This window comes from Acinonyx jubatus, chromosome E4, assembly GCF_027475565.1.
Source record: "Acinonyx jubatus isolate Ajub_Pintada_27869175 chromosome E4, VMU_Ajub_asm_v1.0, whole genome shotgun sequence".
In the NCBI taxonomy this organism is placed as follows: domain Eukaryota; kingdom Metazoa; phylum Chordata; class Mammalia; order Carnivora; family Felidae; genus Acinonyx; species Acinonyx jubatus.
This window is the reverse complement of record NC_069395.1, coordinates 44,425,319-44,450,151: the sequence shown is the minus strand read 5'-3', so window position 1 is coordinate 44,450,151 and position 24,833 is coordinate 44,425,319. Positions and strand designations below refer to the sequence as shown.

The 24,833-nt window shown below is 37.4% G+C and overlaps 1 protein-coding gene across 3 annotated transcripts in view; it reads right to left on the bottom strand.

The window, feature by feature from the left end:
- The window catches only part of TSEN15 (tRNA splicing endonuclease subunit 15), a 122,386-nt gene extending 98,150 nt beyond the window's left edge, over positions 1 to 24,236 (bottom strand). For 2 of the 3 annotated variants that reach the window (XR_008293343.1, XR_008293344.1), the window contains exons 1-3: positions 24,057 to 24,236; positions 21,180 to 21,261; positions 20,801 to 20,936 (exon numbers count right to left, since the gene is read on the bottom strand). Coding sequence is in view for 1 of the 3 variants with exons in the window: in XM_027074368.2 (XP_026930169.1) it covers positions 20,801 to 20,936; positions 21,180 to 21,261; positions 24,057 to 24,179 (341 nt within the window). In the remaining 2 variants the exon portion in view is untranslated. The remainder of the gene's footprint in view (positions 1 to 20,800; positions 20,937 to 21,179; positions 21,262 to 24,056) is intronic. The other variant, XM_027074368.2, reaches the window with a different exon arrangement.
- Positions 24,237 to 24,833: the final 597 nt, after the last annotated feature.

Sequence of the window (24,833 nt, the reverse complement as noted above, 5' to 3'; positions counted from 1 at the left end):
ACTCTTAAAATAACCATTATAAAAATGTTACACTATTGAGGGAAAAACACCAACAAAATGGGTAAGATAAAAAAATTTAAGTAGAAAAATGAAAATTCTGAAGAAAATAGACATTCTAAAATTAAAATATATATGTTTTTTCAAAGTATCAACTAGGCTTAGTGGTAGACTACATACGGCTAACTAAAGGATTTAGTAAAGCTGAAAACAGGTCACAAGAAACTGAATTAAAGTACAAAGAGAAATAAGAATTAAAAAAATACATGAGAGGACTTTGGTACAGTATCAGCCTAACATATGTGTAAATAGAATTACAGAAGGAGAGAGAATGGCATATGCCTTAATCCGTTCAAGCTGCTATAACAAAGTATCAACATTAGGTAGCTTATAAACAACAGAAATTTATTTCTCATAGTTCTGGAGGCTAGAAAGCCCAAGATCAAGGTACCAGCATGGTCTTGTCCTGGAACAAGGGGCAAAGGATCTTCACCAATTTTGGAAACATTTCAGCTACTTCTTCTATACTGCTAGATTCTAAATGTGTCCCCCAAATTTCCTATGCTGAAATCCTAACCCCAATGATGATGATTATTAGGAGGTGGGACCTTTGGGAGGCCAAGTCACGAGGGTAGAGCCCTCATAAAGGAATTAGTGCCTTGTAAAAGAGACCCCATGAAGATCCCTTGCCCCTCACCATGTGAGGACACAGTGAGAAGATGCTGGCTTTGAAACAGGAAGAGGACAGGACCTCCACCAGAACAAGACCATGCGGGTACCTTGAAACAACACAAGAAACAACAGGTATTGGCAAGGATGTGGAGAAAAAAGAACACTCTTGCATTGTTGTTGGGAATGCTAACTGGCACAGCCACTGAAGAATACAGTATGGAAGATCTTCAAAGAGTTAAAAATAGAACTATCTTATGAACCAGCAATCATACAACTGGGTGTTTACCCAAAGAATACAAAGACACTAACTTAAAAGGATACATGCACCACTATGTTTATCATAGCATTATTTATAATAGCCAAGATATGAAGCAGCTGACGTGTCCACTGACTGACGAATAGATGATTTGGTATATATATATATATGTATATACGTATATATATATATGTATATACATATATATACGTATATACATATATATATATATATATACAGTGAAATAATATTCAGCCATAAAAAAGAATGAAATCTTGCCACTTGCAATACATGGATGGATCTAGAGAGTATAATACTAAGCAAAATAAGTCAGAGAAGGCAAATACCATATGATACCACTCACTTGGGGAATTTAAGAAACAAAACAAACAAGCAAAGGAAAAAAAAGAGAGAGAGAGAGAGAGAGAGAGAGAGAGAGAGAGAGAAAACCAACCAAGAAACAGACTCTTAACTATAGAGAACAAACTGGTGGTTACAAGAGGGAAGGAGAGTAGGGGGATGGGTTAAATAGGTGGCGGGGAGTAAGGAGTGCACTTGTGATGAGCACTGGGAGATATATGGAAGTGTTAAATCACTATATTTATACCTGAAACTAATATATGTTAACTAACTGGAATTAAAATACAAACCAAAAAAAGTAATTTTCTTTAAATATCCCTAATTGGCAGAGTATGACAAGGATGGGGCACAGATGGAAGGGGGAAAAAAAAACAACCTATTAAAGCAATTGTTACATAGTTTCCATTTCTTAAGATATGGTATCGTTTGAATCAGAAACATATACGTGTGTGCATGTACATGTGCACGTGCATGTATGCGTGTGGCTTTTTCCTAAGGCAAACTGTTTGCAAATTCTAGCCCATATACTAAACTTTAGGATAGAAATTTCCATCTCATTCATATTTGTTTCCAGAGTTCTTTAATATAAACAGCAAAACATTTTCAAATTTACTCAAAACACCTATGTGGGAAACCTAACATGTGAAAATTAGCTCAGAGTTGTAAAAGGGGTTTTGTCTTCAGAGTTGAGGGAAATCACTGTCAAAAATGAAATGGAAGTTCCCATCTCAGAGCTCTGTTTATCCTACTTGTTTGTGTGTTGGGGGAAAACTACCAGTGAGTTTTCTCAGTAGTAACAAAATAAAACTAAAAGCATTGAAGGAAGTCTTACAAAGATTCTTGTTCAGGATCTCTTCTGGTCTGTTTTTAGCAAATGTTTAAAGTAACGCCATCAAAGCAACACTATCATTTTTCCCTACTGGAGATCTTCATTGTTTGTCTCCTTTATGGGACCCTGATAAACTTCTAAAAATGTTACTTTGCCTTTAAGTCAACAGACTGCACTCTCTCAATCTAACAGCAACAATATAACAAAAGGTTCCAAAGTTCTACTTTAAAAATCACACACAGTTGTAAAGATGCTGAGAACAATGAAGCTGCACTAAAATACTATAATCTCACTTGACTTCTAACAAGTTTGCAGCTTGAATTCTTAACTCAGAAAGCTCAGAACAAAGTTTCCTATATGTGAAAATTTTTAAAGCTCAGTTCTTTGGAAATATATTGGGGAGATGTGTCATCACACAAATCTAAAATAATTTAGATAAGAAAATTATTTATAGGGGCGCCTGGGTGGCGCAGTCGGTTGAGCGTCCGACTTCAGCCAGGTCACGATCTCGCAGTCCGTGAGTTCGAGCCCCGCGTCAGGCTCTGGGCTGATGGCTCAGAGCCTGGAGCCTGTTTCCCATTCTGTGTCTCCCTCTCTCTCTGCCCCTCCCCTGTTCATGCTCTGTCTCTCTCTGTCCCAAAAAGAAATAAACGTTGAAAAAAAAATTTAAAAAAAAAAAAGAAAATTATTTATAGTTCTTATTTCATAGAAATCCACATATGAAAAACATAACCTATGCATTCATAATAAGAAGTTCCCGGTCTCAAGTTCACTGTATTTCAAAGGAAAAACCTAAAGAAAGAAATAAGTAATAATGACAGTTGTTGATCAGCAGTAACAGAAGCTGAGGTTTATGACAGGTTTTCCTTCTCATAACTTCAGAGAAGAGCTAAACATACTGGACACAGAGTAATTCTGCAATTTCATAAGAGCTCACTTGAAAAAGTCTGAGGCAAACACATAGGTAACGTTATCTGGCTACTGCCCTTCCTCCAAGGTATGTAAATGCCTTCTGTAAATCTTAGCATTCATTTTTCTGTGACGATTCCCTAACAGAGACTGAGTGATCTCTGAAGATCTGTACGTAGGACAAACAAGTTGAAAACGTTTTTTTAGCTCAAATGTTGTAAAATAGAATGTATAACAGGTTAAAATTATTATTAATTTCAATCCACAGAAAGCAGTGTGTCCTGTCCTCTTCAAGGTGGCCAAACTGGTACATACTGTAACTGTATCAAGCCATACTCCTTGATCTGCCTTGTTATTGGAACAACACGTCATAATGCAACTCTGAAACACAATACAAAATTAAATTGGTGCCCAAGGGTACCAAAGAAGCCTTATTCATTCACAGGCTCGACCTTGATGAAAAGTTTCAAGGATAACAGACCACTTCCTTGGGAATGATGCCAATGTCTTCTTAGTTTAAAAAAAAAAAAAAATCAAGGCAGCTTAAGTCCCAAGGTTGGATTATTGAATAATTAAGTTCCTGTGTGGCCATTCACCCCAGTGGGAAGCCATTCTGCTAAAATAAACTTCAAGCTCTTTTTTTTTTTTTTTTTTTGAGGCTAAGAGAAAAAATGCTGTGTCAGTTGAAAGACACTGCTGGAATTGGGGGTTTCCAGCAACAGATTTCCAGCAGAGGCAGTATGAGGACACACATTTTGATATGCAGGGAACGAAATGACAGAAATTGTTTTATCAGTTATTAGACTTCAGGCCTCAAATAAAATAATGGTCATTAAATGCATTTGTAATAAAGTATATACTTTTGGAGAGAAGAAATATTTTTTGATTACAGGGAAATAATGGAGTATCCTTCAGTGACATATGTAGCACTTTAGGATTAAATCTTATAACTAAGAACATCTTTTCAAACATCCTAAAAAAGGAACTCAGTTATTTTTAGTAACCTTTTACTCCACCATTAATGTAAGTCCTTTCCTCAAGACACTAAGGAAAAAGAAGGGTTGAAAGGTGGTTGGTGCCCAATGAGGATATAAATGAAAAAGAATTTAACTAAGAAGTAAGGAAGCTATTCATAGCACTGGCTGAGTGCCTCTTCAGACCTGTGAGTGTTCTCTATTTGCAGATGCATATTATAGTTACAGTATAAAGTGTGGGAAACAGTGATAAACCTTGCAAATGGATGGATTTTTCAGACATTCTAATTTTCTTTGGAAACTCTTGGAAGGTTGCTTGTAGTGTATCTTTATGTTCTTTATAATGTTACTTAGCAAGTCTCTGCTGCAGGAACTGAGTAGTCTGAGAGTTCATTCATTCATTCATTCATTCACTCACTCATTCAACAAATACTTAATTAAGACCAAGTACTACCTAGACACTGGGGCAATAGCAACAAAAAGAGCAAAGTTCCTGCTTTCATGGATGTTATTTTCTAGTGGAGGAAGGAAGATAGGAAACAATCAAAGACTACCAAATATATAATATATTGAGTAGCAATAAATGTGGTAAGTGTTCTAAAGGAGGACTACTTTATCGGCTGCAATTGTAGAGCGGGTGATAGTAGATTACACCAGAGTAAGGACAGTGTAGCACAAGTGGGGAGAAATGACAGATTTGGAATATACTTTTAAGACAGAACTGCCAGAATTTGTTGATGTATTAATTTGGGGTATGAGAATTAGGTGGACTAAAACTAGTAAGAGATTATAGCAAGGTTACAGGATACAAAGTTAATATAGAAAAGTCAAGTAAGTGCTTTCTTATATACCAGCAATGAACAACTATAATCTGAAATAAAAAAGACAACATCATTTATACTTGCATAAAATAGGCATAAACCTAACAAAAATATGTACAGGATCTATATAAGGAAAACTATAAAACTCTGATGAAAGAAATCAAAGGAAATCTAAATAAACAGTCTATGTTCCTGGATAGGAAGGCTCAATATTGTTAACATGCCAATTCTTCCCAAAGAGAGCTACAGATCTCAAGCCCAAACAAAGCTTTAACAAATTATTTTGTGGATATGGACAAACTGTTTCTAAAGTTTATATGGAAAGGCAAAAGACCTAGAATAACATAAGACTGAAGAAGATCAAAGTGAGAGGACTGACTTATCCAACTTCAAGACTTATAAAGCTATACTAAATTAAGACCATGTTGTATAGGTGAAGGAATAGACAAATAGGTTAATGGACTAGAATAAAGAGCCCAGAACTGACCCACAAAAATCCAGTCAACTGATCTTTGACAAAGGAGCAAAAAGCAAGTCAATAGAGAAAGAACGGTCTTTTCAACAAATGGTGCTGGAACAACTGACTATCAACATAGAAAGAAAATGAATCTAGATACGCTCCTTACACTTTTCACCAAAATTAACTCAAAGATGATCATAGATCTAAATATAGAACACTAAATCATAAAACTTGTAGAAGACAATATAAGAGGGAATCTAAGTGACCTTGGAATTTGCAATGAGTTTTTTAAAATTTTATTTAAAATTTTATTTTTATTTATTTTGAGAGACAGAGAACACGAAGGGGAGGGGCAGAGAGAGAGGGAAACAGAATCCCAAGCAGGCTCTGCACTATTAGTGGGGCTTGAACTCACAAACCATAAGATCATGACCTGAGCCAAAATTAAGAGTCGGACACTCAACCAACTGAACCACCCATACCAACTGAGCCCCTGGTGATGAGTTTTTAGATACAACACCAAAAGTGTGACCCCACAAAAGAAAAAATTACTTAGTTGGGCTCTGTTAAAATTTAAAACTTCTGTTATGCAAAAGACACTATTAAAAAAATGAAAAAACAAGCCACACAGTGGGAGAAAATATTTGCAAAACACGTGTTTGACAAGAGGACTCGTATCCAAAATACATAAACCCTTAAAACTCAACAAAAAGAAAAACAACCAGACCAAATAAAAAAAAAAGTGGGCAAAAGATCTAAACAGGCATTTCACCAAAAAAGATACACAGGTGGCACATAAACATGAAAGATGCTCAACATCATATGTCATTGGGAAACTGCAAATTTAAAAACACAAGATACTACTTATGCACCTATGAGCATAGCTAAAACTCAAAACACAGAAAATGCCATGGTGGCAAGGATGCATATTGCTAAGTGAAAGAAGCCAATAGGAAAAGGCTACATACTGTGTAATTTCACCTATACAGCATCCTGGGAAAGGCAAAACTATAGAGAAAATTAAAAGTTCAGGGGCTGCCACGGGTTCAGGGTAGGGTAAGGGATGAATACATGGAACACAGGGGATTTTTAGGGTGGTGAAACTACTCTGTATGTAATGGTGGACACATGGCACTATGAATGTGTCAAAATCAATAGAAGTGTTCAATAAAGAGTAAACCCTAATGTAAAACATGGGATTTAGTTAAAATAATGTATCAATATGGATTCATTAATTATAACAAATGCACCACACTAATGCAAGATGCTAAAAATAACACTAATAAACACTGCGTTGGGCTGGGGCTTATATGGGAAACCTCTGTACTATCTGTTCAATTGTTCTGTAAATCTAAAATTATTCTCAAAACTAAAGTCTATCTATACAGAGAACAGCTCCAAGGGTTTCGGCCTGAGCTTCAGAATGAATAGAGTTGCCATTGACAGACTTGGGGAAAACTGCAGAAGGACCAGTCTAGGTGACAAATTGAGTTCTTTCTGGACATGTTATTTGAGGTACCTTTTAGATCTCAGTGGTGATATCAAAAAGGCAGTCAAACATGGAGAGTTTGAATTGGAGACATAAATTTGGGGGTCCTCAGTATATCAATGATATTTAAAACTGGAACCAGGGGCGCCTGGGTGGCGCAGTCGGTTAAGCGTCCGACTTCAGCCAGGTCACGATCTCGCGGTCCGTGAGTTTGAGCCCTGCGTCGGGCTCTGGGCTGATGGCTCAGAGCCTGGAGCCTGTTTCCGATTCTGTGTCTCCCTCTCTCTCTGCCCCTCCCCCGTTCATGCTCTGTCTCTCTCTGTCCCAAAAATAAATAAACGTTGAAAAAATAAAAATAAAAAAAAAAATAAAAATAAATAAAACTGGAACCAGATGACGTTTTCTAAGGAGTGAGTATGAGGAAGAGAAAAGCTCAGAGATCTAAGCCTTAGAGCATTTTAACATGTAGAGGCTAGAAACCTGAAAAAGTTCAGCACAGGAGGCAAAGAAATGGCAAGTGATGGAGAATTATTAACCTCCTCAAATCCCCAAGTTATACTCTGCACTAATAGCCGATCATTTCCTATCTCTTCAGATGTGTGTATTTTAATTGGAGTCTTTAGAGAGAATGCAAACAAACATTACAATTCCTAATATTCTCATTCAAATAATTTCCCACGTTTGTGTCAGGATATACCTGTGTCTCTCAAAGGCCTCAAAGAGGCAAAACCTCTGCTCTAACTTTCTCTTGTCTTTGGATTCCATTCTGCCTCCCTTGATCTACTACTGCTTACCTGGAGGGTGGTTACTTTTCTCATATTCTGTCTGTCTCTCCTTCCCCCCCACTTCTTCCTCATTCTTCCAACCCTCATCTCTCTCACATCACACACATACACAAATACACACGCACGCACACCCTTGTTCTAGGGCTTTCTCACCAGTTGCAGACAGGTACTCCTTCTGCCGTTACTAATACTCTGTCATAATAAACCATTTGCAATTTTCAGGCTCTCGGTCTTCAATACCTGGCTCATGATGTTACTTCTGCCAGGAACTTGCATTCCTATCCCCATTCCATATGACACGCCTACACATATTTCAAACAACTGGTCTTGCAAGAACGTTCTCAGACTCCCCCACCTCCCACACCACCAGCCGAGGCTGGATCTTCTCCCTCTGCAGTCTTCCTCAGTGCCGTGTACACACCTCTCATTACATCTCTCACACTGGATATAAATGCCTGTCCGTCTCAGCTCTAGACTGTGAGCATTATGAGGGCAAGGTCTGTGATATTTTGTACCCCTTACGTCCAATACATAACAGGCACCCGGTAAATGAATAGAAAACCTAGAAAATACTGCCTTTTTAAGTACCTCTAAAGGCAAAACCTGCTTCTACTTTGCTCTAGTCTATAATTACATTTATGTTCATTATACTTAATGTTAAATAAAACTATAATTTATACATTTTTAACATTTTTACTAAAAGGTACATTATTTTGGTATAAGAACAATAAATAAAATATTAATTTTTCCCTACACATCTCAGTGTTTTAAAATATGGGTTCTTTTTCTTCTTCCAATAAAAACACGGACATAACATATTTAAATATAAATGTTTGGTCCATTTTTATTATCTGGGTTACTGCTGTGAAAACACATAAACAGCTAATATTTCTAAAGTAATCATGTTCTTTAAAAAGGGAAAATTACTATCAATAGTTTTTAAACAGAATTATTTAAAAGCTGTATTAATTCTAACAGAGAAAAAAGAACTGCAGCTTTTTTGATTCAATGTTGGAAGAAAGGTGAGTGCATTCTTTTGAAAACAATGTAGGGGCCCCCGGGTGGCTCAGCCGGTTGAGGGTCCGACTTTGGCTCAGGTCATGATCTCATGGCTCGTGAGTTCGAGCCCCGCATTGGGCTCTGTGCTCACAGCTCAAGTCTGGCGCCTGCTTCAGATTCTGTGTTTCCCTCTCTCTCTCTGCCCTCTCCCTCTCACAATCTCTCTCTCTCTCTTTCTCTCTCTCTCAAAAATAAAGATTTTTTAAAAAATATTTTTAAAAAGAAAATAATGTTGTACTAAACAGGTTGATAGGGCTTAATAAGGTGAGCATCAAATTTAAAAAAATCACAGACTACAAATCCTAATTTTGGCTCTGACACTCATTTCTATGTGTAATGAATTGTTTTCACCTCTCTTACCACATAAATTCCCTTAACTGTACCAGGATCAAGGATCTTGATGGAAGAGTGTTGATGAAACCAAATGACTACAGTTCTTAGACTGTTAGCCTTACAGCTGCTGAACTAGCAGATGCCCAATTTGGTATATGGAATGTTGAACCTTTTTCTAAGTTTCTAGAGTAATATTCAGATTGGAAGGTACTAAGAAAGAGAACATTCAGAAACATTTTCTCTCAGATAAAATGGCTGACGGTACCCATTTTAGAGAGGTTATCAATCACCATAAATCAAAATAAATGCCACTAATTTGTGGGAGTGGAGGGATGAAATGGCCGCTGGAAAATCTATCCTCCCACGAGCTATCCACTATCCTCTGGACCAAGAGGAGAGGACCGTTTATAATTTAGTCAGGTTTCAAAAGGATGAATGATTAATTCATATTACTAAGCAAGGAATTACAATTCTTTGTAATATAAGAAATCTACAGATCGTTTCAAAAAACAGTATCTTAACTATCCTTGGTTTTCATAATTGCACAAAATACTTCACTCAGCTTTTTTTTAAACTTATAATATCCATACACACAGATAAGCATAAAATATGGCAACTGTGGTTTCAGTTTTCAGCACATCTCTCACATTTTACTGAAGAAACTAAATTGACATTGAAATTGGGAGATGACACAGGCTCTCTCAGGAAAGAAAACTCATAGTTCAAAAACAAAAAAACAGGCTCCTGGCTGGCTCAGTCAGTAGAGCACGTGGGGTTGTGAGTTCAAGCCCCACACTGGATATAGAGCTTACTTTAAAAAAAAAAAAAAAAAACTTGAAAAAAAAGTTTTCCTCATAATTTGCTATGTGTCCTGGTGTAAATTAATCAAGATACTTTCACACTGGGGCACCTGGGTGGTTTAGTCAGTTAAGTGTCTGACTTTGGCTCAGGTCATGATCCCAGAGTTCACGGGTTCGAGCCCTGCGCCGGGCTCTGTGCTGACAGCTCAGAGCCTGGAGCCAGTTTTGGATTCTGTGTTCCCCTCTCTCTCTGCCCCTCCTCTGCTCGTGCTCTGTCTCTCTTGCTCAAAAATAAATAAACATTTAAAAAAGAAAAGCTAGTTTCACATTTACAGCTACCTATAATACTACTACAGAAACCTGTCATACCATTGTCCTAAGTTTGTTATAATATACTTCTCCCATTTAGGAACATTCAACAAATATCAGTGGCCAAAGAGAAGCTAATCAAACTATTCGACTTCATTTGCTACCGTAGCACTGAAAAAGGTCTCTGGCTTTCATTAGGATTCCTCTGGTTACCTCATCTTTAAATTCATCAGATCTCTTTGACCTCAGTGAATTCATTAATATGATTTTATACCATTGCTGAGTCTGTGGAAACTCTACTCAGAACATTTGCTGTCATTTACCAATCTTGCTACATGGATTCCTAGATTCACTTTAGTAAGAAATAACGTGGAGTACTTCCCATTTGCATATACCATCCAAATATATAACTTAATATAGTATTTTAAAATGTAAGCTAAAAATCATTCTATAGTAGCTTTAAGAGGTATTTTTAGATGAGAGAAAAAGGAGATGTGTCCTTTCCTGAAAGAGACACAAACAACCTCCTACTCCATCAGCATAATTTTCCCACTACATAGTCGGATGCGGGCACTTTACCAATTCTACTTCCCCACTGGAGATCAGCAATTAGTATTGAATCAATATTTTCACAAGGGACTATTATACACAAGACCTTCTGAGACTTGAAATATACATCAAAGTGTTTTAACTATAGACATATATCATATATAACTGCTTTACAGAAATTACAGGTCGCAAAGTGTACTTTTGCTCAAAGTAATGCATTTACCCACTTCCACTCAAATACACATTCACTCTTGCAAGAAACTGTGTAAATTAAATCATGTCCAAAGCCTGGGAAAACAATTAGGAAATGGATAAAAAAACTGTTCAGGCATTCTTATAAACTCACACAGATAAAACATTAGATATTGACTAGAACTGTTAACTTTTAAGGTGTCAGTAAATATATATATACACCAAAAATAAATAATGGAAAGAATAAGCTATGCAAATACCCATGCTACTCTGCACTCAGTGGTTAGGGAGCAAAGTACCTACTGAAGTGATTTTAAGAGATACAGTGAGATTGTTCATTATCATCACTGGGGAAATGCTTTATAACTAAGTTGTCGTTACCTATGTAAATGATAGACTTTGGGCCAGTTTTACAAACAACAGACTCCAAAATTTAGGATGTAAATAAAGGAGACAGCTTATCATGCCTTATATGCTATATGTCATTTGTAGACAGCATGAGCTTACACCTCCAGCAAATTACTAACTCCTCTGGCTCTCATGCTTTGTATACTACCCAGATTCCCTAGTAATAAAAATGTGATTTAATGTTTTTGAGGGATACAGAGCATGCACACATACACACACATGCATGCATGCATGCATACCATCAATCAAGCAGCTAAGCAGCATAGTTTAGGATAGTGATTTACAATTGGGTGTGCTCAGGTTGATTGTGCAATGTGTGACAAGTAATTTGTTTATAACAATAAAGTACCAAAGTTGGCAGGTTATGATTCAATATAAAATTAAATAATCATCATTCTCATCCATTTACATTCCACCATGCTTTCCTAAGTGAGAGTCAAAGAGAGAAGTCAGCATCAAGAAGTCCTGGGAACAATACAGGACCAAAGCCTATAATACTAATACTATGTGTCTATGCAGCAATCCAACAAAAGTGAACTGGAATAGTGAGTCAAAACAACTATAATAACAAAGGTTAAAACCACCAGCAAAAGCTAAGCACTAAGTATCGATAGTTACTAAGATCACACAGAGACGTAACTAAGATCACACAGAGACGTAACCAGACATTATATGCCTACCAATGAAAGAACAGACCACCAGCTATAGTCTTACTAACGTGATCAAATTAAATCTATAAACCCTCTGGTTGCAGCTGCCACTTTGCAGCAAACACAGAGGACAGGGAAACATGTTGCAATGCACCATGAGTGAGCAATTAGCAAACCCAGACTATGGGAAAGTACACAGGTCCAACTGCCCAGATTCTTTAACAGGAAAATTGCTAAGAAAAGAAAGGGATAGAGGCAGAACCAATACATCAGGGCTAGTAAGCTACTGGTCTGTGAGCCAAATCTGAACTTCTGTTTTTGTAAATAAAGTTATATAAGAACACGGCCACACCCACTTGTTTATGTATTGTCCATGGCTGCTTTCACACTAACATGGCAGAGCTGATTAGTTGTGACAGAGACAAAAGAGCCTGTGAAACAAACAGCCTTTGCTATCCAGAGCTTTATGGAAAAAGTGTGCCAATCTCTACTGCAGATTAATGGAGATTTATAAGATACGACAAAAAAATTTAATGGGCAAAAATCTCATGGGAGATTTATAAGATACGACAAAAAAATTTAATGGGCAAAATTCACAAAGAACTCTACAAATTTATTTGCAGAGATAAAGTTGATTTTAAATTTTATATGGAAAATAAAAGGACTAGTATAGCAAAAAAAAAAAAAAACAACTTTGAAAAAGAACAAAGTTGAAAGACTTACACTACCTGATTTCAAGTCTTCCTATAAAGCTACAGTAATCAAGACAGTGTGACACTGACATAAGGACAGACACACAGAGCATAGCACAGACTAGAGAGTCCAAAAAGAGAAGCACACACACGGTCAACTGAGTTTCAACACAGGTGTCACAGTAATTAAATCACACTGAACAACGGGACATGCATTTGCAAAAACAAAAAAAGAAAAAAAGAATCTTGACTCTTAGCTCACACCACATATAAAATTCAACTCAAAATTAACCATGGACCTAAAAGTAAAAACTAAAACTGTAAAATTTCAAAAGAAAACATAATTGAAAATTTTATGACTGTGGGTTAATAAGAAAACACTTCTCACACAGAACCCAAAAATGACAAACTGTAAAAGAAAATAAAAAGATTAAATTGAACATCAATCAAAATTAAAACCTCTGTTCCTCTAAAGAAATTAGTAAAAGTCATAGACTAAAAGAAAATATTTTCAAAAAAATATTTGATAAAAGAATTGCATCTAGAACACATAAAGAACTCTTACAATTTATGAAGAACACAATACAACCTTTAAAATTTAAGCAATAGATTTGAGCTGATACTTGACAAAGAAGAGGTATGGGTGGCAAATATGTACATGAAAAGATGCTCAGCATCGTTAGTCATTAGGGAAATACAAATTTAAAGCCACAATGAGATATCACTACTTAACTGAATGGCTAAAGTTAAATAAACTGATCATCCAAATGGTTAAAACTAAATAAACTGATCATCCAAAATGATCACCCAACTGGAACTTTTATACTTTGCTGGTGAGTATAGAAAGTAACACAGTCACTTTGGAAAATAGTTTGGCAGTTTCTCATAAAATTAAAAATATATTTACCATATGAACTAGTTAGTAATTCAATGCCTAAATGTTTACTCCAGAAAACTGAAAGCATATGTCTACACAAAGACCTATATGAGAATATGTACAGTGTTTTCATCCATAAAAGCCCCAAACTAGAAACAATCCAAATGCCCAACAACTGGCACCTGGATAAACAAATGGTGGTGCATCCACATAATGGAACACTACTCAGCAATAAAAAGGGGCACACTACTTTAGGCAACAGCATGGAAGAATCTCCAAAGCATTATGCTAAGGGACGGACACATGACACAAAGGTTATGATTCCATTGATATGACATTCTGGAAAAGACAAAACCGTAGGGATTGATGACAGAGGAACATGAGGGAAGTTTGGGGAGAATTGTGTATTGGTTACATGACTATACATTCATTAAAAACTCACAGGTCTATTTCCCTAAAATGAGTGATTTTTACAATATATAAATTTTACCTCAGTAAGATTGACTTAAAAAAAGGCACAACTATACTACAGGGAAACACAAGGAAATTATTACTATAAAACTATGAATAACAGCTACTTTTGTGGGAAGGAGAGGGTTATGCTTGGAACAAAGCACATGGAAGGGGTTTGGGGATAGCTGAAAAGAGTTCTATTTCTTTGCTTGATGGTAGTTACAAGGATTCAAGATGTTTGCTATATAACTCAATCTATACATTTTTATTGTGCAGTTTTCTGTATCTGGTTTTATTTTACAACAAAGATTTAAGACAAGAAACAATGTGTTGGCAGGGATATGGAGGAAAGGGAACACTTGTGCACTGTTGGTGGGAATGTAAACTGGTGCAAACAGTATGGAAGACAGTATGGAGGTTCCTCAAAAAATTAAAAATAAATACCATATGACCCAGTAATTCCACTACTGGGTATTTACCCAAAGAAAATGAAAATACTAATTCAAAAAGATATATGCACCCCTAGGTTTACTGCAGCATTATTTACAATAGCCAAGATATGGGGTAACCCAAGTGTCCATCAATAGCTGAATGGGTAAAGATGTGGGTGTGTGTGTGTGTGTGTGTGTGTGTATACATACATCATATATATGTAATATAAATGATGGAACATTACTCAGCCATAAAAAAAAGAATGAAATATTGGCATTCACAACAACATGGATGAACCCAGAAGATATTATGCTAAATGAAGCAAGTCAGAAAAAGATAAAAACCACATGAATTCACTTAAATGTAGAATCTAAAAAACAAAACAACAAACAGACATAAACCCAGAAATAGACTCATAAGTAGAGAACAAACTGGTGGTTGCCAGAGAGAAATGGGTGGAGGGTAGGCAAAATAGGTGAAAGGGATTACAAACTTCCAGTAATAAAATAAATAAGCCATGAGGATGAAAAGTGTAACATCAAGAATACAGTCAATAATTATATAACTTTGTATGGTGACACATGGTAACTACACTTACCGTGGTGAACATCTTATAATGTATATAACTGTCAAATCACTACGTTATACTAACATAATACTATATGTACTATACTTCAATAAAAAAAAAAACACCAATAAAATAGAAAAAACTCTAATAGCTATGAGACTTTGCTGCCTACTATGAAACCTTGGTTCAACTCACTTAATCCTTCATTATCTTTTGGAAACAGCAGAGTATAAATAAAGATACATTTTTAACCTCAGCTTTTTATATGTGAAATTGGGATAAAATACGTTCTCTATATACTATTTAGAATTTTAATACTGATGAAATGAGAGTATACTTAGGAATATACTTTGAAATATTGTAATGTTTACAATGCAAAATACTCTTACAACCACAAGTTATAATCTACAGTATCACTCCCCCTGCTTAAAGCCCTTCAGTGACACCATCCATCTGGCAGCAAGTTTTACAGTGTTCTTTGTGGAACCTAGGACTCAACAGACATGCTTCAGGGTCAGGGACTCATGTACATTGCACAGATTGTGCCTTGCACAAGAATGCCAGATGCAAGCAGGTCTGAAATCCGGCTTATGCTGCTTGCCAAGCCTTAAGTCCTGGTGAAGAGACTTTTGTCAGTCCAGGAGGAGTATCTCTAATTCAAAGGCACTCTCTGAGCTAGCTGTAGCCCTATTCAAAGACTCCCCCATAAGTTAATACCTTCTTTTTTGTCAAACAGTAACAATGTGCACTGTCTGAAAAGCTTCTGCATAGTTAAGACAAACCTCCAATGAGCACATTTTAGGTTTCTCTTTCCCTGGCTACAAATGGAGTTGAGCCATTTGAGTTCCTTTTCTGTGACTTGTCTGTTTCTGTCCATGTTTTTTGTTGGGTTGTTTTTCCTGGAGTCACGTAAGTTATTCATATACTATGAATTTGTCAGTTATGTGTCAGTAAATGTCTTCTCCTACTCATGAAAACTTACATATTATGAGACTATAAACCAATAGCCTTTTTTTGTAGTTTTGAACTTTATTTTTTTTAAATATTATTTATTGTCACGTTGGCTAACATACAGCGTATGCAGGAGCAATTTACTAACAACCAGTAAAAGGGAAGGTGTAAATGCTAGAAGTCCCAGCCATTCTACCTCTAGACTTTCACCAGAGAAACTCTCATACATGACAACAAAGATATACTTATGAGGCTCTTCATTACAGTACAAACTTTGATAGCAAAAAATTGAAATCAGTGATGGCTTTCATAATCTAGGTAACCTTTTCCACCTCATTTCCCATACTTCCCTATTTTCTCATGAGTTCTATTTACTCATTTGTTCATCAGCTACCTTATCCAACATTATTAAGCATCTACTCTGAACCCGACACCATGCATACAGCCAGGCAATCATGCTTAATTACTTGTAGCTGTCCTGCTAAAACATGGCCTCTTACCACCTTCAGGAGGTTTTTCCTGTCCTTCCTCTGGATCCTGCTACAACCTTCTATAAAGTACTTTTCCGTACTCATACTCCATTATCCTTGTTATTCAATTACCTAACAATAAAGTAAGTTGAGACAGTCCCAAATTACACATTTAATGAAATCTCAGAACAAAGGAGAATTGTTTTTATTAGATTCCATCCAACAATTACCAAAAAATGAAATAAAATTTATTTTCCACGCCAACATTTAGCGCTAGAACACTATTTTTAAGGAGATGTCTTAAGTACCATCTGATCTCATTTACATGTGGAATCTTAAAAAAAAAAAAAAAGTCCCTAGATACAGAGAACAGATTGGTGGTTGTCAGAAGCAGGGGGTAGGCAGTAGACAAAATGGGTTGAGGGAGTCAAAAGGTACAGGGTTCCGATAAAATAAATAAATTATGGGGATATAATGTATAGCACGGCAACCACAGTTTATAATACTATATTGCATATTTGAAAATGGCTAAGAGAGTAGATCACAAAAGTTCTCATTACAAGAAAACAAATTCTGTAAACTACATAAGGTGACAGATCTTGACTAGGCTTATTGTGATCATTTCACAATATATACAAATACCAAATCATTATATTGTACTTCTGAAAGCTAATATGATGTTGTATGTCACTTACACCAAAAAAGGGAGTTGTCTTGATTAACATGGTATCCCCAGTACTTAGATCACTGCCTGACACATAACACTCAATAAATATTTGGTAAGTAAAGACTAAAAAGCCTATTATATGACAAATAATGATGTTTACAAATAAACACAGTGATTTATTATTGAGAAAAGTAAGAGCTGTTAGCTCTCTAATATATATTTTTATGGTGAGCTACCCTCACAAGGTCCTACCCAAATACTTTTTGGACATATCTCAATGAATTTCTTACCTATGCGAGGCTGCCAAAGATTTAAAGCCAACAACTTTCTCCTCTATGTTACTAATGAAGGAAAATTCCTACATTAACCACAAATGTCGGAAATTACAGCATTACTGTTAGATACATAACATTTTATATATAAAGCATTCATGGAAGTAAAAACACATAAAAGTATGCCTACCACCTAAAATATCATTTCTGCTAAAGACCGAGGAACCATACCAAACACACATTCTCTCATTCACACACACAAATCTTTATTTGTTAAAAAGTTATTTGCATACTTTGAGTTGAGAAAATTTTATGCCATAAAAGGCATAATAAATCTAATAGGTGCTGAGCCTCATTTATGCTATTTTCTATATTATTATTCTACTGCATAATATAACTATGAATATTTATATAAAAACCAATATACAAAGACTTAAGCCCTCTGGGTTATTAAATGCAAGAGTGTAAAAATGGCTTACTAAGTTATCCTTCCAACTAATTCTATTTAAGAAGAAAACAAGCTTTATGCAATAAAGCTGGAAAATCAATAATCATCAGTTGGCAAGACCTAGAAATTAATAGGACTCAAATTTGTACCTCTAGACTTATGAAATCATTTTGATTCAAATAGACTACTGATTTTATTTTTTAGGATTAAGTTCAGGTTAATTAAAAATGGTAGTTCCTTGTCCAAACAAATAATATAACAATAATACTAGATAATATAGTATTTGTTGCAATAACTAAAAGACACAGAGGGGGAGTTTTAAGGAATGAATTATTAAGTCTTTTAGATATAGAAAGGCTTGGAAATCATGCTAGTGAAAAATACAAAGTAACAGTGATCAAATTTTATGTCAACTCTATCAACTATTTGTGATCCAAACACATACAAAAATCTCACAATAAAGGGCCTCTAAGAGAAGGGTGTGAATAGCCTGATATATCAAAACACAATTCTCATAACGAATTATACAAAGCCATACAAAAATACTAATAGAAATCTAAAAATTAGTGTAGTACAGTTTTATGGAATATAACAATAAAAATAACCAATTATAATAGCTTTGATTTGGAAGGGATCTTACATATTATCTATGGATAATCTAGACCCCTCAATAAAGGACAAAGAAACTGAAACCCAGAGAAATTAGGTATGTCACCAACCATCAAACAAAATATTAAGTGTCAGTGCCAAGACCAGAACCCAGGTCTTAAGGTTTTAGTCCAGTGCTCTTTTTACCTCGATCATAGTGAACTAGAAAAAACAGGTATTTATCAAAGTCCTTCATGTTGGAATTTAAGGTGCTATGCCGTCTTCCACGCTAAATACACCTACCCAAATATAGCTATGTTTTTATTTGTCCTTTCTTCCTGACTCACAAGCTCAGAAGCTAGGATCCTCCTCCTTTAGCTCAATATTGATCTCAACTATTTCCTTGAATCCATCCCTTCCCATCTCTCAAGAATCTTGCTCCATGATGGGTGCCTGGGTGGCTCAGTCGGTTAAGTGTCCGACTTAAGGTCATGATCTCACAGTTCATGGATTCCATCCCCGTGATGGGCTCTATGCTAACAGCTCAGAGGCTGAAGTCTGTTTTGAATTTGTGTCTCCCACTCTCGGCCCCTCCCCATTTCACACTCTGTCTCTCTCTCTCAAAAATAAATATTAAAAAAAATTTTTTTTAAGAATTTTACTCTATCAATAATTTTTTTACTCTTCTATTTTCAGCCTTTCTGAATGACAGTTCACAGGACAGCTGGCTTCCCTCAGAACAAGAAAGAGAGACAGAGTGCCCAAGATAGAAGCCATGGTCATTTGTAATGTCATCTTAGAAGTAACATCCCGTTGTTTCTGTCTCATTTTATTTGTTACATGCCAGTCAATAAGCACAGACCACACTCAAGGACAGGGAATTACACAAGGGTGTGACTACCGGAGTACAGGAAGCCAGGTTAGAAGGTGCCTGCTACAGCTTCTAAAGGAAAAAAGCAGGAAGGGGAAACTTGATAACCAGATACCAGGACTTCTGAAGCAGAAATTACGAAAATGTGGCACCGGCACAAGCATAGGTATATTGACAAATGGAATATAAAGAGAGCCCAGAAACAAGCCATTGCACAGATGGAGCTTTGGAAAATGACAGAGGAGATATGTCAGATAATGAGGAAAGAAGGGACTATTCAGCAAATGCAAGTAGAAAAAAATGATTATCCACGTGAAAATAAAGTTCCTCCAGTAACCCTCTGTTTGTTCTCCATATTTAAGAGTCTCTTATGTTTTGTCCCCCTCCCTGTTTTTATATTATTTTTGTTTCCCTTCCCTTATGTTCATCTGTTTTGTCTCTTAAAGTCCTCATATGAATGAAGTCACATGATATTTGTCTAGAAAGGAAATATTTCTTAACCCAGACACAAAGACATTGATTATTAAAAATATGTAATATGATTATATTCAAATTAAGAACTGTTATTCATCAAAAAATACCTGAAAACAGATTTAAAAACCGGGAAACAACCAAAATGATTATTATCAAGAATATATAAAGAACTCCTACAAGTCAATGAGAAAACTACAAATAATCCAATAGGCAAAGGATATGAACAGGAATTTCTCAAGAAAAGAAAAAATAAATATATAAATAAATGTTCATTATCAGAGATCAGAAAAATGCAAATGAACACTACCAAGAGATAACTCATTCAACCGGCAAAAATCTCAAAATCTGACAATACTAAATGTCAGAGACAATACTACTCCAAAATATCTTGTTTACATTGCAGGTAGAAAGTGAAGTGAGGCAACCACTTTGGAAAACAGTTTGAAATTATCCCCTAAAGTTGAACATTACAACACTCCATCATCAGGAGGGTGGATGTGAAAACTATGGTACCATCACACGATGGAATATAATACACATACAGAACAATGGGTGAATTTCAGCAGTATAATATAGAATGCATAAAGTCAACCTCAAAAGATTACATGCCCTTTATATAAGGCATATATACATATGCCTTTTTCTGGGAAACAGAGAAGGAGCAAACCCACAAAGTTAGCTCTAAGTTACTGCCAAGAATCTAGTTTTGTTTTGGGAGGTTGATTTAGAGAATGTGTCATGAAATAAAGATGTTTTCCAACTATGTGTAACTAAGATTTTTTAAAAAGGTTCCAGAAATGCATGACACTTTCTTTGATTTCAACTTGCAGGTTAATCACACTCTTCCCCAACATCTAAAGCAAATATTACCCATACCAATTATTATGGTATATCTTAAAATATCTGTTTCAACTGTAAGGTCTTGCCTCCTTATAAGAATGAAGACATTTTGTTTCCTTAAGGACAGTATTTCTAACATATATATTCCTTCTCTGAAAAAGTACTGACCATACAATAAGTGCTAAATACTTGTTAAATGTTCATATTTAACTCAGTCCTCAAATAGCCCAGAGTAAAGCTATGATCTCTGTACCCTATATTCCTTTAAAAATATTTACTATTGTGAATTTAATGATTCCTGGTGGAAAGGAAACAACCTGATAAAGACCAAAATCACCCGCCTACCTGTTATGGCTGAGGGAAGCACTGATGGGTGTAGGCACCACAGTCTGTAATCCTTCTCCTTCTATCTCAGTACCGACAAGGCAGATGAGCTGTAGATCTGGTAAGCCCACACAATTTACTTCATGCCAACTTTTACCTGAAAGTACATCATTGAATGGACAATAATGTTAATCAAAAATAAAAGATAAAATTCTAAACTTCCACCTAAGACTCTGCTGAGCAAACATCACCCATAATATTATCTTCTCTTCACTTTCTAGTATATTCTGTTACCCAGTAATTCCCAAAGTATATGAATGAAGAAATGCCATAGCCCAACCCAGCCCTCCAGCCCCCCCACCACAGGCCCAACAACAAAACAATAAAACAAATAACTTACTCTCCATGAGGTCCAGGTAAACCAAGAATGCTATGTAAACTTGGCTGGCATCTCCTATATCTAATTCCATCATTTCTAAATACTGGAAATGAAAATGTAATTGTCAGAGAGGCGCGAATGTCTTAATATTTTCTTTCACTTGATCAATTACTCATTACACATATACAAAAAAGTAGAAGACTTTCTTCTAGGTATAGTGCAAGTTAGAAGGCAATTAATACCTGATCCCCATCTCTAAAAAAAAAAACAAAAAAACCTGAAATTGTTAAGGCAAACACATGCACACTTGCAACTGTTAGGCAAATAAGAACTCATGACAGTAAGTGATGAAAAACCAGTGTGTAGGATAAAAAAGAAACCATGACACAAGTCAGAGCTCTACTCAGGTGGATCAGCTCATGAATGTTTCATGGCAGAGATGGATACAAGTTGGGCCCTGAAAGGCAGATATGATTTGAGGAAATAGAGAAGTCAGGGTAACAGTGTGAATAATCACACACAGGTGGGAATAAGCCACACATACTCAAGGGCCTCTAAAGAAACCTATCTGCCAAGAATAGAGACTTTAAAAAAAAATCTTTAAATGTTTATTTTGAGAAAAAGAGAGAGAGAGAGAGAGAGAGAGAGAGAGAGAGAGAGAGAGAGGTAGAGTGAGTGTGAGTGAAGGAGGGGCAGAGAGAGAGGGAGACAGAATCCCAAGCAGGGTCCACTCTGTTAGAGCAGAGCCTGATGTGGAGCTTGAACTCATGAACCATGGGAGTCAAAATCAAGAGTCAGATGCTGAACCAACTGAGCCACACAGGCGCCTCAAAACATTTTTTAAATAGGATTTCTGTTGCAGCATGTTTGTGGAAGCCACTATTTCCATGGTCTCTGTTTGCCTGTGAAGAAAGTCTGCTAAAATACCACTCCCGCTTCATTCAGACTTGCTGGTCAGCGCTGGGGGAGCATTCTTCAGTGGGCTATGCCTGCAAGGGAAGCCTGAGGTTTTCCAACTATCCCAGTGACTCAGTGGGTGAGCAGGCCTAAAGTAGAGGTGAGGCATCGGCAGACCCACATGGGTATAAACTTTCAGTCCTTTCTCCGACTAGCTTTGTCCTAAGTGTGTACAGGTCCGGGAGAACAGGGGTTTTATTAGTTGTCCCCCTCATACCTCAGATGTGTTTGAAAATGACAATGAAAAGGTGACTGGAGACCAGGTTGCAAGGGTCTTGAGAGTCAAACCAAAAGTTTGAATTTTACCCATAAAGAAACACTGAGGATTTCTAAGCATGAGACCAATATAATGAAATTGATGTTGCATACTATATATATTTTATATATACTATATAGTACTTACTAAATGTTCAGTGCTTTACATTAACTGATTTAATCCGGTAATGACCCTTTAAAGTAAGTACTATTACTATCCCCATTTTACAGATGAGGAAACTGAGGAACAATGAGATTTGAAAACTTCCCCCCGGCCCCCCTCAAAAAATCACAAAGCTGGTGACATAACAGGTTTTCAGAGCCCGGCAGTTACTCAAAGTCTCAGGCAGAGAACTATTGGGTTCATGCTTCTTAAGGGTGTTATGATTATTGTCCTTTTTTTAAAAACTATTATTGTCAAAATGGCTAACATACAGGGTATACAGTGTGCTCTTGGTTTTGGGGGTAGATTCCCGTGATTCATCGTTTACATACAACACCCAGTGCTTAGTCCAACAAGTGCCCTCTCAATGCCCATCACCCATTTTCCCCTATCGTCCACCTTTCCAACCCTCGGTTTGTTCTCTGTATTTAAGAGTTTCTTATGGTTTGCCTCCCTCCCTCTCTGTATATATTTCTTCTTCCCTTCCCCCACAGTCTTCTGTTAAGTTTCTCAAGATCCACTTGAGTGAAAACATATGGTATCTGTCTCTTTTTAGGGCACTGAGTAACATCTCCATGTTTGTTTTTCTCACCTTGACCAGGAATAAGGGGACAGAGGAGGAGGATAAAATCAAGAAAGAGAACATGAAAAGGGGTGAACTCTTTCCAAACTTCTATCTTCAAAAATGTTTCTTTCCTTGACTGTTTTTAGATAATTATCTATCACATACTGCTCCCCAGCAGAAGACTGCAATGGTACTAAAGTTACTAGACCCCTCTCTGAGATTCCTACAAAACCCCCATCTCCATTCACTGTCCGTTCATTGTTTGGGACATCACTGGTCCAAGGCAGCAATTTGCCAAACAGAAGCAAGCAAGGTGCTCTATCTTCTTTGCTGCTTTACCAAAAAATACACCCTTATTGTTAAGCAGTTTTGCTTTGGGGAAGTATTCAAATTTTAAAAGATATCAGAAAAATTAGGAATTCGCACTTCAACAAAATCAACAACGGCACACTCTGGGCTCAATGCTAAGTGCAAACGTAGCTGTGCCTAAACTCTTATCTTCTTATGCATCCAAGGCTCGCAGACTGTTTTTGCTGTGGTTGTTGGGTTACTGCAAGGATTAAATGAGACCGTTCTCAGGAGGAGCCCTACGTTATTACTGGGCTCTGCCTTGAGAGGCGCTGGATTTAATGTCTTGCCCTGGAATGGCTGGGGTGTGTGTGTGTCGGGGGTGGGGTGTCCCAGCAATAGTTCAACTCTGGCTGGGTGTGTGTGTGTGTGTGTGTGTGTGTGTGTGTGTGTCGGAGTGGGGTGTCAGAGCAACAGTTCAACTCACTGAAACCAACAAAAACAACAACTGGCTGCAACAGGCAGTGTGCACACGGGTCCCCCTCCGCGAGGTTCGCGCGCAAACTCGGCGCCAGGGCCCCCAAGGCCGTCGAGGGCCGAAGGGGCGGCGCGGCCTTCCACCTGGGGTAGGGCCCCGGACCGGCGCCCTGCTCCTCTCGCGCCTTCTGACCTTAGGGTGGGTGCCCATCCAGGCGTCCTCCGGGGCCCATGAGTGGGCGCCGCCGCCGCGAACGCCGCCTGGGCCCAGGCCGCTGCAGCCCGGCGCGGGCTCGGCACCGCCGCGCTCCTCCATGCCGGGCTGGGCGGCGAGCCGATGGTGCACCGCGCCCCGCGCCCGGCCGGAAGCAGTGGCGCGCGCGGCTGGGTTCCGCTTCCCCGGCGCGCGCTGCCTCCTGGCGGAGGGGCGCAGATCCTCAGAGGAGGAAAGTTCCATCAGCCCCTCCCTCCGGCCAACGGAGCTAGCGCCTGATCAAATGCGCTCTATCGTTTCCCTCTGCGCTCACTCAGATCTGGGCAGATGCTTGGTTCGGAAGAAAGTTCAAGAATACCCTTAGCCCAGAAGCTCTTAATTCTCCTTACAGCAGAGCTATTTGCAGCCCCGTTGAGAAAGTGGGGAATACTCAGGCCTCTTTGCCTTCAGCATTGGCTCCAGGGCTCCTTCTCCTGAGAAAAGGAGAAGCCTCATTCATTGCCCTGTCATGTAAGTTTAAAGTGTGAAAGTCGATGAGATCTCTGTAGAAGAAAGTGGAAAGAAGAAAGACCAGACTGCCAAGGGCCATGTTTTTAGGCTGGATCCACCTTTCAGGATTAGAGGAGCAGAGCCTGAAGCATAGACTTGTTGAATGGGCCGTCAGAAAAGTAAGATGCAAAGCGCAGTGAGTATGTGACGTGGAAGCCAAGGATGAGGAGTTTCAGATAGGCAGAGTAGGACATTTTAAGCATTTAT